Source organism: Capra hircus, chromosome 1 (genome assembly GCF_001704415.2).
Source record: "Capra hircus breed San Clemente chromosome 1, ASM170441v1, whole genome shotgun sequence".
Taxonomy (NCBI): domain Eukaryota; kingdom Metazoa; phylum Chordata; class Mammalia; order Artiodactyla; family Bovidae; genus Capra; species Capra hircus.
Window position 1 is genome coordinate 66,435,098 of NC_030808.1, and position 14,782 is coordinate 66,449,879.

The 14,782-nt window shown below is 42.8% G+C and overlaps 1 protein-coding gene across 1 annotated transcript; it reads left to right on the forward strand.

Moving 5' to 3' along the window:
- Positions 2,994-14,574, forward strand: CSTA (cystatin A). The gene is made up of 3 exons (XM_005675022.3): positions 2,994-3,122; positions 12,819-12,920; positions 14,325-14,574. Exons 1-3 carry the CDS (start codon positions 3,057-3,059, stop codon positions 14,451-14,453), a joined length of 297 nt encoding a protein of 98 aa, XP_005675079.1. The 5' UTR covers positions 2,994-3,056; the 3' UTR covers positions 14,454-14,574.

A 14,782-nucleotide genomic window follows, 5' to 3' on the forward strand; every position in this document is an offset into this window, starting at 1 on the left:
TTTATTTGCTAGTTGTTATACCTTAAGAAGGAGATGAAAAATATTTTTAATTAATTAATTTAATTTTTGGCTGTGCTGGGTCTTCACTGCTGTACAGAGGCTTTCTCTGGGTGTGGTGAGTGGGGGCTACTCTCTGCTTGTGGTGCACAGGCTTCTTGTTGCAGTGGCTTCTCTTGTTTGCATATTCTTTCCTAATGAAAAATGTTAAGGACTTCCCTGGTGGCCCAGTGGTTAAGGATCTGCCTGCCAGTGCAGGGGATGTGAGTTCAATCCCTGGTCCGGGAAGATCACATGTGCCACGGGGATGCATAAGCCCCTGTGCACAAATACTGAGGCTGTGCTCTGAAGCCTGTGAGCTGCAGCTCCTGAAACCTCGAGCCCCCTAGAGCCTGTGCTCTGCAACAAGAGGAGCCGCCTGGGGCTCCAGGATGGCTGGTGCCTCAACCTTGTCTGGGGTTTCCTGGGTTGTAGGTTTCACCACTGCGGGGGGGGGGGGGGGACAGGGGGTGGGGGGAGCCAGGGTCTCAGGCACTCTGAGGGTTGAAGTTCAGGGGCGGCAGAGTGCAGGCAGGGATCTGGACTTGCAGGCGCCTCCGTGGCTGGAGGGATAGGGTCAGAGGCCCCACTGCTGCTGCTGATGTGGCCCCCCTGAACTCACAGGGGGGCTCACGGCTCCCTGCGGTGTGAGCACTGCTGGAGGCGGGAGGCCACAGACCTGTGGCCCCTCCCCTGCTCCCCCTGGCTTTTCTGGGGCAATGGGCCCAGCCATTTGCAGCCAGGAGTCTGGGATGGCAGACACTGCTTCCATTGTTCCCTCAGCCCTACCTCCTCTATCTACTTCAGTCCACCCGCTTTTATATGTACAGATGTATGGGACTCTCTGGCATCCTGTTGTGCTGGAAAAAAAGTAGCCTTGTTCAGTTACAGATGTTTTACTGGTTGGAAATTGAAGCAGAGAGACAAAGCGAGTGTCTCATGCGACCGTGAGGCTGGATAATCTCTACAATTTCTTAAATCTATTCACCAGTTGGTGAACATTTGAGTCATTTCAGTTTTGAACTATTATGAATAATGCAGCTGTGAACATTTGTACACAAGTCTTGTGTGGGCATATGTTTGTTTTCACTCCTTTTAGGTCAATACCTAGGAGTGGAAATGATGGGGTGTATAGTAAGTGGTGTATCCACACATTCACCCCAACCGTGGGTAGAACAGAATTAGCTGAGGAAGTCCAGAGTCCCAGGCCTGTACCAAAAGCCAGAGATAAGCCCAAATTCTCAATATCTTCATGAGTTAAGAGTCCTAAGCCTAGAGTAAAATAAGACCTTGTCTGGGGACTATATACCCCCTGTGGCCTAGTAGAGGCAACCACCCAAAACCCAGCCCCCACCAAGGGAAATCTCCTATAAAAGATAATTCCTGTGGAAGACAAGAAATACAGAACTTATGAGTATGTCAAGTTCTGTAAAAATAGCCTGAATAATTGATATTCCCCCAATCCAATAATACTCTCTTAAAGGTACTTGAAAATAAATGCATATTAACCTGAAATGGTGTCCTGGCAGCGAGGGGAGCTATGGAGCTGCCAACAAACATCGAGCATCAGCTGGTCCATTGCATTTGTCAGAAAAATCCCCTAGACCACTTGAGTGAGCTGAGAGGACACTTTGTACAATTTGGCTATGTGGGAAAGTGCACTGTACCTTTTGACAAAGAGATTGGCTTTCACAGAAGTATGGATTGGATTCAATTTGCTTCAGAAGAAGAGCTTCACAACACACTACTACAGGAAAATCATGTTACTGATGGAGTAAAGCTCCATGTTCAAGCTCAAAAACCCGAAGATTACAAGGGGATCAAACATCTGATGAAGAGAAAGATTTTTGAGACCATCACTGCCTATTAAACAAGGTAAATAAAATTTAAATAAACATGCATTTATTTAACTGTGAGATATTAATTGTTGTGTTTTTCTGCACTTCCTTATGTGACTCTTCTCCTGTCGATAAGAAGCACTCATTTTACCTTAAAAACAGCTAGGACAGATAGTAGGACAAGAGCAACGTGTGCTTTGAGGAAGTTTCTGCTTCTAAAAGCAATTATTGAGAATCAAGAGGGAATCTGAGAGTAACAGAGCATAAGCTCTAGAAAGAGAACAGGATATGCTGCTTTCCCCATGGCTGACTACTGGGGAGATCAGGTAAGAGTCACCTGTATCAACATGGAATGACTAAAAAAACATATTGAATAGAAAAAGGATAATACAGAGCATACGTTCAGTATAAAATTTAAGCAGATTTTTAAAAACACACTAAATGAAAGTATTTTTTAAATGGGCTAGAAGGATACCAAACTCACAATGCAGTTTACCTGTGCGGAGGGCAAGACTGGGGATGAGGGAGTGGCAAATTGTGATACTTTAAAAAAAAAAAAAAAAGATGGGAAGCAATATGACTGAATGTTAAAAGTTTTAATTCTGGATGATAGAAATAAAGGTGTTTGTTGTTTTATCCTTTGTGTTTTTCTGTATTTTAAGCAGTTCTAGAAATGTAAAAACAAGTAAAATACAAATATCCAGCCAAGGTTCTCAAGATAGATCTTTTCTCTTTTTTTTAATAAAGTTAAGTCCGTTTTAAACAATCGGCCTTGACATTTTTAAAAAGTATTCCTTGAAAAAATAAAGTTTTGTTAGAGGTTTTAAACACTGGGAAGCTCTGGTTGTGGTTTCGGATTTCATACTTCAGAGACAACAGGATGAAACCATTGTCAAAGAGAACACAAAGAAGTTTGACTCTTGTTCCAACACACCTTGTACACACCCATTCATTCCTCCTGGCCCCTCGTTCTTCCCAAGTCCTGTTAGTGTTTTCCACTGAGGAAGCAAGAACTCCCTTCAAGGCACACTTATTTTCCCTGTGCTTCTTTCTCTCTGAGGAAAACAAAACATTCTATAGGCGGAGCTTGTGAACAACAGCCTCTTTAAAAACCAGAATCTCCACCCTTACCTGACCACTTCAGCGCCAGCATCCTGCCCAGAAAAGACGCAATTAGCCAAAATGATCCCTGGAGGTTTAACTGAAGCCAAACCTGCCACTCCAGAAATCCAGGAGATTGCTAACACGGTAAGTAAATTCAGCCCAAGGAAAGGTTTGATCCCAAATCGTGGTTCCTAGGTTGGCCCTGGGCTAAATGTGTCGGTGAACAGGAAAACTGGAACGCCGGGAAATGAGTGGCTTTGTTTGGACTTCCTACTGAAAATTTTTTCAGATGAAATCTCTGATAATCCTAACTGAGAGTGATCTTGAGCAAGTCACATCCCTTCTCTGAGCCTTAGGTTCCCCATTTGTAAAAGAAGAATTTTTATGGGATCATCGCTAAAGCTCTTACAATGTATGATTCTAGGATTACTAATTCAGCTTCTGATGAAATTTGTCTTTTCTCACCAAGTGTAGCCAACATGTAATTAAAGTCTGAGGCTGTTAACTATTGATGAACTAGACTTTAAATGCACTATAGGAAAAAAATTTTTATGAGTTAAATGTAGAATAAATCATAAAAATGATCCACTTACAAACTTCCTACAAATTTGTTTCAATGGACAATGTTTTAGTATTTGGGAGATTACACTAACAGAGAAGTGACATAGTCTACGGTGATTTCAAATTGATTATGGTGAAAATAGAACTCAATGTGTTTAGCAGGTTAATATATTTTTCTAAGTGTTGTCTGATTTGTCATCACCTATCAAATAAAAATTGTATTGCATTTTTATGAAAATAAGAAATATATAAATTACTATTTTAGATTTATAAAGTATTGCCCTATTTCCTATGTCATTCCTTCCTGCCCTTTCATTCTGTGACACTGGCAAAGACTAGCTTCATGTGTAAGTGGAAGAGATGGGATTCTGTATGTTAGAGCACAGAGAAGGTCTCTTTTGCCTGGAATTCTATCACTCATTCTGTGGGGCTAAGTATTTTCCTTTCAACTGTTCTTTTAAAATAGTAAATATCTTCTCACTTATCCTTTCTTGAAGAAGATAATATTAAGTCATTAATGCCTTCACTGGAATCCCTATACTGTCAGTGTTCTTAAACTTCAATGGGCACACAGATCACCTGGAAGTCTTGTTAAAAGATCAGATGCTGACTCACTAGGTCTAGGGTAGGCCTGGGGTTCTGCATTTCTAGTCAACTCTGGTGATGCCCAGACTGTGGTCCATGACCTCACTTGCCTGCAGGACTAGAAATACAGGGTATTCTGAGAAATTGACAGGAGATGGGCTTTCTAAAATCAGAGGGCAGCAAAAGACTCTCAATATCTCCTGTGAAGTGAAAATAACACCACTTGCCTTGCAACTCATAAAAAAGACTTGGAAGGAATTCCCTGGTGGTCCAGTGGTTAAGACTCCATCCTTCCAATGTAGGGGTCATGGGTTCGATCCCTCCAAAGCACAGGTGAAAAAAGAAATGACTTGGAAGTGAAAGTGGATAAGTGAGGCATCACAATTGTTTACTTCCAATTTTTGCTGGAGATCATTACTGTCCTGGGAAAATTCCTGAGACTCTTCAGGGACCAGAGCTGTAAGGGGGTTGGGAATAACAGATATTTGAAATATAGAAGATAGAAGGTGCAGAAAATTATAATGATTTTTATAAAGCCTATCTTGGTTTGCAAGTATAATTTTTTTAAGTAACAACTTATAAGAAGGCCTTGCATTATTAGTAATATCTATCAGTAAGCCACACCTTAAATATATAAATTAAGTTGAAAGTGTGTTTCTTCCTGCTCACCTTGGGCTTCAACTCTGTCAGAGAAGTAGAATAAGAGTTAGTTATTAAGTAGCTACATCAGCCCAGACAGATGTTTTGCAGTTTTGATAGCCTTGTCCTCCATTCAGCCTCTCATTTGATTTTTATAATCCCTGGGGCAAGGAGGGAAGACATCACATCAGTTTTCAGTTGATGAAACTGAGATTCAAAGAGGTTAATAACCATCTAATCAAGAAGCTAGCCTATCTCCAGATTTATGGCCGCGACATGATGAAGCTTGTGGAGTGAGGGGAATACACTGGGAGGAGACAATGTTGCAAACTTGCCTTCCCTGTGCAAGCAGCCAGCCTCCCTTTAAATCAATATGAGACATGAATATCAATGAATCATTTCTTGAATATCTCTTAGGTGTCCAACATTGTGTTAAATGTTATAGAAGATCCATAAGGACTATAAGATACAGCCCCTGCCCTCAGGAAGTTTACAACCCATTTAGGGAAGTCAAGATATCTAGAGCATAATATAAAACATTTTCCAGTTGAGTGCTTTTTCATAATCATAGGTTTGGAACCAGGAAAAACTTTAGAGATTACTGGTCAAACGTTCTTACTTTCAGGTGAATAATTCCTGCATAACAGCTCTGTTCCTCCAGTACTAAACTCCCAATAATCACTTGTCTTCCCTGGCTCACAGACTTCCCAGGTGGCTCAGAAGGTAAAGCGTCTGTCTACAATGTGAGAGACCTGGGTTCGATCCCTGGGTTGGGAAGATTCCCTGGAGAAGGAAATGGCAACCCACTCCAGTACTCTTGCCTTGAAGATCCCATGGACGGAGGAGCTTGGTGCAGGCTACTATCCATGGGGTCGCAAAGAGTCGGGCATGACCGAGCAACTTCACTTTCACTTTCCCTGGCTCACAGGAGATAGCCTCAGGTGACAATTCCCATTTAAGGGCTGGAATATTGAGGGATATTCAGCTTAGAAAACATTTTAGAGTTTAGGAGGCACTTTCACTTCAATTATATCATTCATTCTCCCACAAAAAAACCCCAAGAGGCAGATATTACTCCAACCAGTTTTTAGGTGAGGAAATTTAATCAACACCTTCTCCAAGATTATAGAATTATTTAGGTTCCTGGGCAGGGCCAGGGAAATGGGTATGTGTAGGTAATCACATACTTAATGTGATTTGATGAGGTCCCACCAGGGAAGACCTCCACTTACTTGTCATTTACCTTGAAGTCTTATTCCTTTGATGTTTTAATGTGTTTCTAGTTTAAAAATTCACCTATTAAAATCAGATAGACTTGGAGGAAATGAAGTTTATCAGCTTTCCCTGTTTTTATCAGAGAGCTTCTCAGTGGAATTTGAGCTGGAGGAAGCACCCATTGGGGAGGCAAAGAGGGGAGAGGGAGGTCGTTACACGTAAAGGGGAAAGCATCAAAGAAAAATGATGACCACAGGTTCAAGGAATTTGACATCAGAATGAAAGAGAGATTGGATCAGAAAGAGAAGAAAGCCAAACAAAGGGCTTGGAATTGAGAAGTCTTGAACATTTTTGAAGGCAGAAGAAAGGACTTTCTTTGTTCTGAAGATGAGAGAGACTGGATGGTAATGGGTGGTATCAGGTATTAAAGGCTGTTAATGGTACTTGGGTCCAGAGTGTGTGTTAGTTGCTTAGTGGTGTCTGACTCTTTGCAACCCCATAGATTTAGCCCCACCAGGCTCCTCTGTCCATGGGATTCTCCAGGCAAGAACACTGGAGTGGGTTGCCATTTCCTTCTCCAAAAGGAAATGTAGAAAGAAAGAAAGTAAAGTCGCTCAGTCGTGTCTGACTCTTTGTGACCCCACGGACTGTAGCCTACCAGGCTCCTCCATCCATGGAATTTTCCAGGCAATAGTACTGGAGCGGGTTGCCAGTTCCTTCTCCAGAGTACAGAGGAATAAAGCCCCTCCTTCAATATTCTCTCTGTCTCTCTTCTGTCTTCTTTCCTATCTGGGGAGACAAGCTATTATGAGGGAAAACAACCCTGGTTTCTGCATTCAGAAAACATTGATTTGGGAATTCCCTGGTGATCCAGTGGTTAGGACTCAGCATTCCCAGTGCTGAGGGCTTGAGTTCAATCTCTGGTCAGGTAACTAAGATCCCACAAGTTGCATTATGTGGCCAAAATTAAAATTTTTAAAAAAGAGAAAATCAAGTATGTACAAAGTACTGATTGAATTGCTGTAGGAAGAGAAGGGACATAAACCTGGTCCTACCCTCAGGGAAATTTGTAAAATAAATTGGAGAAAAAGGATACACACAAGGAAACAAAGACTCAAACATGGCCCCACCCCTGAATGTGTGTGTTTATATGTGTAATTAATTACTTAAGATGTAAATTATTAATATGTGTGATTAATTACTTAGTATGTAAATACTTAATATATGTAATTAAGGATCAAATGAAGGGCCCACTGGCAAGAGCCTCTGGATCATTTTGGCTGATCCATTATCTTATGTCATATGTGAAAAATCACTGGATGAGAATTCTGAGTATGTTTATACACAGGAAAGAAATGTTGTAGCAATAATAAGAGCTATTATTACACACGCACAGATGCATACACACAAAACATACACGTGTGCGCACACACCCCTAAGTCAAACCTGGCTGCTGAATACCATTCCTGGCATACCCACAGACCCTAACTTTTGTCTGCCAGGACACCACACAAAACCTGCAACAAAAACAACAGACAAACACCCCATCTGCACACCATTGTGGACACACCCGGGAGCTTAGCATGCTGTGGCTCTTACTCACCCACAAATGTGCTCTCCTCTCTGACCACAGCCTCCTCATCAATCAGCTCTTCCATTGCCCCCACGTACAGAGAAGCTGCGGTCCAGCCCCACCAGAGTCCCTCAGGCACTTTCCTCCCGTCTGCATCAGCGCATGCCTCAGCCCACTCCATCGCTCACCCAGCTGGACCCCATCATGGGTGGCTTCCTCCCCTCCTCCACCCTGATTTCCATGACCCCGTGAGCTCCGGCATTCCAGTCCTCAGTCAGAGGTCACTCCCACTGCCACCACTTCCTCCTCAGCTCTACTCCAGCTTCAGGGAACTTTGCCCAAGAAAGATGTAGAATCCCAGAAAACTCACCCTTTACAAATCTACGAATTCACACCAGTGAACAACGGCTGCAGGGCCCTGGGGCTGCCAGCTAGCCTTCCAGTCACATCTTGTGGGTTCTTTTCTAGAAACCCTACAGGGGTGGAACTGGACCCTCTCTCTCCTCAGGTTCTCAGTCCTTCCAATCCCCATGGCCTGACCAGATGGCATTTCAGTTCTTTCTCCTAGAAGATTGCAGCCATCTGGTGTGAGAACCCTCTGATTTACTTTTCCTTGCTGACTGCATGCCTCTCTCTGGTCTGAGACTTTGTCCTCCTTTCTTAAGGCAGGTGCCATTATTTCATGTATGCTGGTTGCCTTGCCCCATACTTCTCCGGCCCTCAAAACATAGGCAGCAAATGTCCACAAGTCACCTCTCACCAGCCCCACTGTGCTTTCGCGCTGCTACCCAAACTCTCCTTAGTTACGCTCTAAAACGTCCCCAAAATGGCCTAGCCATGCTGCCACCATAATCTTTCTATTCATTTTTCCTGAATTGTGCATAGCCCAAGTGTGTTTCTGCAGGATGACTACAGGTTGGGGAAGGGAGGAGAAACTCCTGCATCTTTGGTGCAGCAAGGCTGAAATCCTCATATCCCAGAGAATTAACAGCTCACCAAGATTCATCCTCTGCAGCAACAAGAAAAGCTTGAACAGCTCTGGGCTGACTGCACTTTATCAGCTGCTCCTCCCTGATAGCATCCTTCCCCTGGTTTGGACCCCAACCTATACTGTTCCCTTCAGCACCTCAACCACCACCATGCAGAGCAGATTGAAGAAAGTAAGGGGCAGCTATGCACAGCTTAAGGCCTGTCTATTTGCCACCACATTGGACCACCATTCCCTGCTGGTCTTCACTCTCCTAGCACCCATCCTGGGGGAGAGGGGGTCTTTCAACACCAACCTACCTTCTGAAACTTAAGGTTTCGTAATCAGTTTCTTTCTACTCTGCCCTTTTCCTCCTCCTTACCTGATATCCCATTATTCAGGTTCATAGCATCCAACAATGCTGCTGCTGCTGCTGCTGCTGCTACTAAGTCGCTTCAGTCATGTCCGACTCTGTGTGACCCTATAGACAGCAGCCCACTAGGCTCCCCCATCCCTGAGATTCTCCAGGCAAGAACACTGGAGTGGGTTGCCATTTCCTTCTCCAATGCATGAAAGTGAAAAGAAAGTGAAGTCAATCAGTCATGTCCGACTCTCAGCGACCCCATGACTGCAGCCTACCAGGCTCCTCCATCCATGGGATTTTCCAGGCAAGAGTACTGGAGTGGGGTGCCATTGCCTTCTCCAAGCATCCAACAATATAGCAATACAACTCCATTTTGCTGGTAAGAAGGAGCAGGGCTACAGGTTGTAAGTACAGTGAACCTGCAATCAGGGTGCTGCTGCTGCTGCTGTTAAGTCACTTCAGTCGTGTCCGACTCTGTGCGACCCCAAAGATGGCAGCCCACCAGGCTCCCCTGTCCCTGGGATTCTCCAGGCAAGAACACTGGAGTGGGTTGCCATTTCCTTCTCCAATGCATGAAAGTGAAAGTGAAGTTGTTCAGTCATGTCTGACTCTTCATGACCCCATGGGCTGCAGCCTACCAGGCTCCTCCATCCATGGGATCTTCCAGGCAAGAGTACTGGAGTGGGGTGCCATTGTCTTCTCCGAGTCAAGGTGCACAGTCTGTCAAATGTCCATGCACTTATGAAAATGAACAAGGACATTTGAAATCACCTATATGATGGAAAATTCTGGACTTGTGGGTTGCATAGATACAATGCTGCTGCTGCTGCTAAGTCACTTCAATCGTATCCAACTCTGTGTAACCCCATAGACGGCAGCCCACCAGGCTCCCCCATCCCTGGGATTCTCCAGGCAAGAACACTGGAGTGGGTTGCCATTTCCTTCTCCAATGCATGAAAGTGAAAAGTGAAAGTGAAGTCTCTCAGTCGTGTCCGACTCTTAGCGACCCCATGGACTGCAGCCTACCAGGCTCCTCCGTCCATGGGATTTTCCAGGCAAGAGTACTGGAGTGGGGTGCCATTGCCTTCTCCGATAGATACGATGGAAAGACCCAAATTACAGATTTGGATGTGTTTCTGGGACAATAAGAAATGAAAATGTCTGATACCGGGTTCAAAAAAAGATAAATCAGATACTCACCATTCAAGGTATTTAAAACCTTAAGTATAATTAATAATTTTTCAGCCTTTAGCTGTCATGTTCTCTCACAGTCTCAGGTTCCTCACCTGCAAAGTGAAGCTTAAATAGATAATTCAGGGTTTACTGTCCAGATTAACCCTTCCCAACTCAGCTCCTAAACGTGACAGGTACCCAGTATTGGCTCCGAAGGGTGAGGATGGGGGAAGCGATAAGACACTGAACTCTCCCCTAGCTCATTCTCTCTGCACAATTGGCCGCTTTTCTCTTCTCTCTCCTGTGCCCTGTCTCTTCCCATTTCTTTCTCTTTTTTCTTCACTATTTGTCTTCTTCCTTTCTCTGCTTTCCATCCCCAAAAAACAATCACATTTTTCCCATCTATTCTGGAGATTTCCCGTCTATACAGTAGAAGTGGCTGGTGGCCCATGAAGTGTTTGCCCTTCAAAAAAGGTCTGAGACCTCAAAGAATTTGCAGATGTCTAGGTCTTTTTTTTTGGCTGTGCCATGCAGCTTGCGGGCTCTCGTTGCCCCACCAGGGATTGAACCCAGGCCCTGGCCATGAGAACACCAAGTCCTAACCACTGTACTGCCAGGGAACTCCCCAAATATCTAGGTCTTTGAAAACAGTTCTGGTACCCAAACTGAGGCATCAATAGAAAAGGATTCAAAACATTTGCCCACTGAAGAGAAGGACCAGATGGCCTTGGGAGAACCCTAGATCCAATGGAGGCCTGATTGAAGCCATATATGCACATAAAATATTCAGTTATGGGCAGGGAGGCAACTTCCCAATAAACAAGGTATATCAAACACACACACTTGTTTCCTTTCCCTCTAAGTGATAAGAAAGGGTTGGAGGGAAAGTCATATCTGCAAATATGAAGACAATGAGAGACAGGCAAACACCTCAGAGATATCAACAATAGTTTGTGGATTTTTTTTTCAACAAAACTTTGGAAGATGGAAAACATGAACAATGTAAAATGATTTGAGTCATCTAGACAGAGCCTAAGCCACATGCGGGAATGTCTGAGCCAGAAGCAAGCAGATTCATGGTGCAGAACTCTAAAACGGCTCAAGCACTAGCAACACCAGAAATGGGAAGACAAGAGTGAGGCATGCAGCTGAAACCAGGAGAACTGATGGAAGACTGAGAAGCAGTTACACTGTGCCTAGGTCCTTCCCTCTCACTATTCTCCACCCTGAAAGACAAGCTGTTTCCAGTCCTCCCCACAGACAGAAGATTAGAACTCTACTCTTAGCAGAAACTGAGTCAGAGAAACCAGAGTGGGCACTATGATGCCCAGCTGAGAGCAGGAATTCAGTATAGGGGTACCCTGTACTGAAAACTGACGGACTTAGTAAAATCTTACATATTCCATTTGAGATTTGTTAGCTGCCTTTTCATGCTGGTTCAGGAATGCTGGCATCTAAGCTTGTATCCCCTTCTGGTAGACAGAAGGATGGCCTTCAAAGATGGCCACACTCTAATCACTGAAACTTTCCATGGCAAAGGGACTTGCAGATGTGATTAAATTAAGGACCTTGAGATATGCTATACTATTTTTGAAAATTTGAGTCTGAAATTTTTTTTTAAGATCTTTTTTTAATGTGGACAATTTTTGTTGAAGTCATTATTGAATTTGTTACAACATTGTTTCTGTTTTACATTTTGGTTTTTTTGGTCACAAAGCATGTGGGTTCTTAGTTCCCCGACCAGGGATCAAACTTGTATCCTCTTCACTGGAAGGCAAAGTCTTAACTACTGGACCACCAGGAAAGTCCCTGAAGTTATTTCAAAATAAAACATTTTGTACTTAGTAGGAATTACTGGTCTCCCACTTTTATTAATCAAAGATGTATTTAACTATTTGTAAACACATATTTCAGAGAAGGCAATGACACCCCACTCCAGTACTCTTGCCTGGAAAATTCCATGGACGGAGGAACCTGGTAGGCTGCAGTCCATGGGGTTGCTGAGAGTCGGACACGACTCAGTGACTTCACTTTCACTTTTCATTTTCATGCATTGGAGAAGGAAATGGCAACCCACTCCAGTGTTCTTGCTTGGAGAATCCCAGGGACGGAGGAGCCTGGTGGGCTGCCATCTATGGGGTCGCACAGAGTCGGACACAACTGAAGCGACTTAGCAGCAGCAGCAAACACATATTCAACAAATTTGTAAAAAAAAAAACCAACAAATTTGTAAATCACATACATGGAGTTCAATACAGCTTTGAATTTGTTCCCTCTTGTTGACAAAAAATTGATCAGCTGATTTAAGAAAGAAGTGGAAATTTTATTCGAGCTGAATTTGAGGATTATAACCCAGGAAAAGCATCTCAGAAAGTTCATCTAATGTTCCACCCATTAGAAGTCAAGGCACAGGTATATAAGTTTTTTGAGACCAAGGGCTGTGCATCAAACGATGTTTAGTTGACAGTTTATTTAATCCAGATCTAAGCACCAATATGGTATGTCATGCGACACCTTATGAGATCAAGGAGGAATGTTATCTTTGAAGGAGTTGTCTTGTTGATGCTAAGAGAATGTTGCTCTTTATGGTTGAGCAGGTATTCCTGCTAACGGGGTGGTTTGGTCGATGCATAATGCAGACGCGCAATGCACAGTGTGGGCCAGAAACAGGGAGGCCAACGGGCAGAGAAGATTTTTTGCTGTTCAAATTTCTCTTGTCTTGCCATAAAAATATGACTTCTATTTCATACTCTTTTTCTTAAGGTTAAACCGCAGCTTGAAGGAAAAACAAATGAGACATATGAAGAATTTACAGCTATAGAATATAAAACTCAAGTGGTTGCTGGAATAAATTACTACATCAAGGTTAGACTTCAACATTCACTTTAGCACTAAAAGATATTGTATCTTTCATTTTATGTGATGTTCCCTGTCACCCTTACTTTATCATTTGTTCCTTCTCCTTGTCCTAAATCAGGACACCTACCTAGCATGATACTTCCCAAGTGGTAACTCTCAAACTTGATGGTATATTTACACCCCCCATTTCTTGTGAAATTAGAAGGCTTTCTTCTACTGATTCCTAACTTAATTTCCAGAAGATGTAAAGAAAAAGATTCAGAATTCAGACTGTGTTTAGCTCATAACCATGACTTCTTCATGTGGGATCTTCAGGATGTGGGGCTGGACCAGATGCTATCTTGAAGCTCTTTCTGTCTCAAAGCTTTGTGATTCTATGTGCCAGAAGTGAATGGATTTAAGGAATGGTTTGAATCAGTAGCTGAGAAAATTATTTAAACCACTTCTGCCTTTTAAGTAAGCATTTTGATTAATATAATTTAAATACATGGGGACTTCCGGATGGTCCAGTGACTAAGACTCTGTGCTCCCAGTGCAGGAGGTGCAGGTTCAAGCCCTGGTCAGGGAACTAGATCCCATCTGCCACAACCAACAGTTTGCGAGCCACAACTGAAAAGCCTGCATGTCCCAAAGAAAATCGAAGATCTTGCCTACTGCAACTAAGACCCAGGGCAGCCAAATAAATAAATAAATATTTTAGAACGTTCATTGTCTAAACCAAAAACAAAAGTGGAAATTCTTATCATAGTTTTCTAGGTCCCAGATTCATGCCCAAACTACCATTTCAGTCTTCATACAAATGATTTCCCAGGAAGATCCCTTTATTTTAGAAGGAAAACCAGACTCTCCATCCCTGGGCCCTGCTCAGTTTTATCCCTGGGCCCTGCTCAGTTTTACCTCTGGACATTTATAAAGCAAGTTCTAGTACAGATATGGGAACAACACATCCCAAATTTTCTAGGGCAATTCTGATTTTCTTCTTTCTCAAACCATGTGACAAAGTATCCCAATTTGGGAGTCAGAACATAGAATCACAGAAAAGGCTGTCACCTGTTTTCTTGATCCGTGTGTGCATCCTTGAAAATAAAATGTAATTATTTTAAAACTCTGGATTTCATTTGTGCACAGGACCTATGCCTCTTGCCATGTCTTTAGCCTGCCCTTTCTCTCATAAAATAAAGTGGTAGGTTTATGTAAGTGTTAGTCACTCAGTTTTGTCTGACTCTTTGCGACCCCATGGACTATAGCCTGCCAGGCTCCTCTGACCATGGAACCAAGGGTCTAAAAATGGTCCAGGAACGCTATTCCAAAAGAGGTTATTGCAGCGAAGTCTTCAGAGGTTTGTAGATTTTTCGTTTGATATGGGTCCACACAAATAAATTAATCTCCTTTTTCTTTTTCAACTTCCAGATACAAACAGGTGATAATCGTTACATTCACATTAAAGTATTCAAAAGCCTTCCTCAACAAAATCAGTCTTTGACACTTACTGGCTACCAAGTTGACAAAACCAAGGATGATGAGCTGACCGGCTTTTAGCAGCATGTTCCTAAGGTGGTTGATTCTTTCCTCTGGCACCTGATTAATGGTTCCTGCTAATAATAAATGTAGCCATCAATAAAGAAGCATTCTTTTTCCAATAAATTAATCTCTTCAACTAGTTCTCGTCTGTTTTATATAATAATAATTACCTTTTCTTTCTCAAAATCAATTTATATCTTAAGATATAAGAAATTCCATGCAAACTGATCTCAATTGGAAATCTTAGAAAAATTACTGAGGCCTAATGCAACTGTTCATGGGGTTCTCAAGGCAAGAATACTGAAGTGGTTTGCCGTTCCCTTCTCCAGATGAGGAGAAAGATGGAA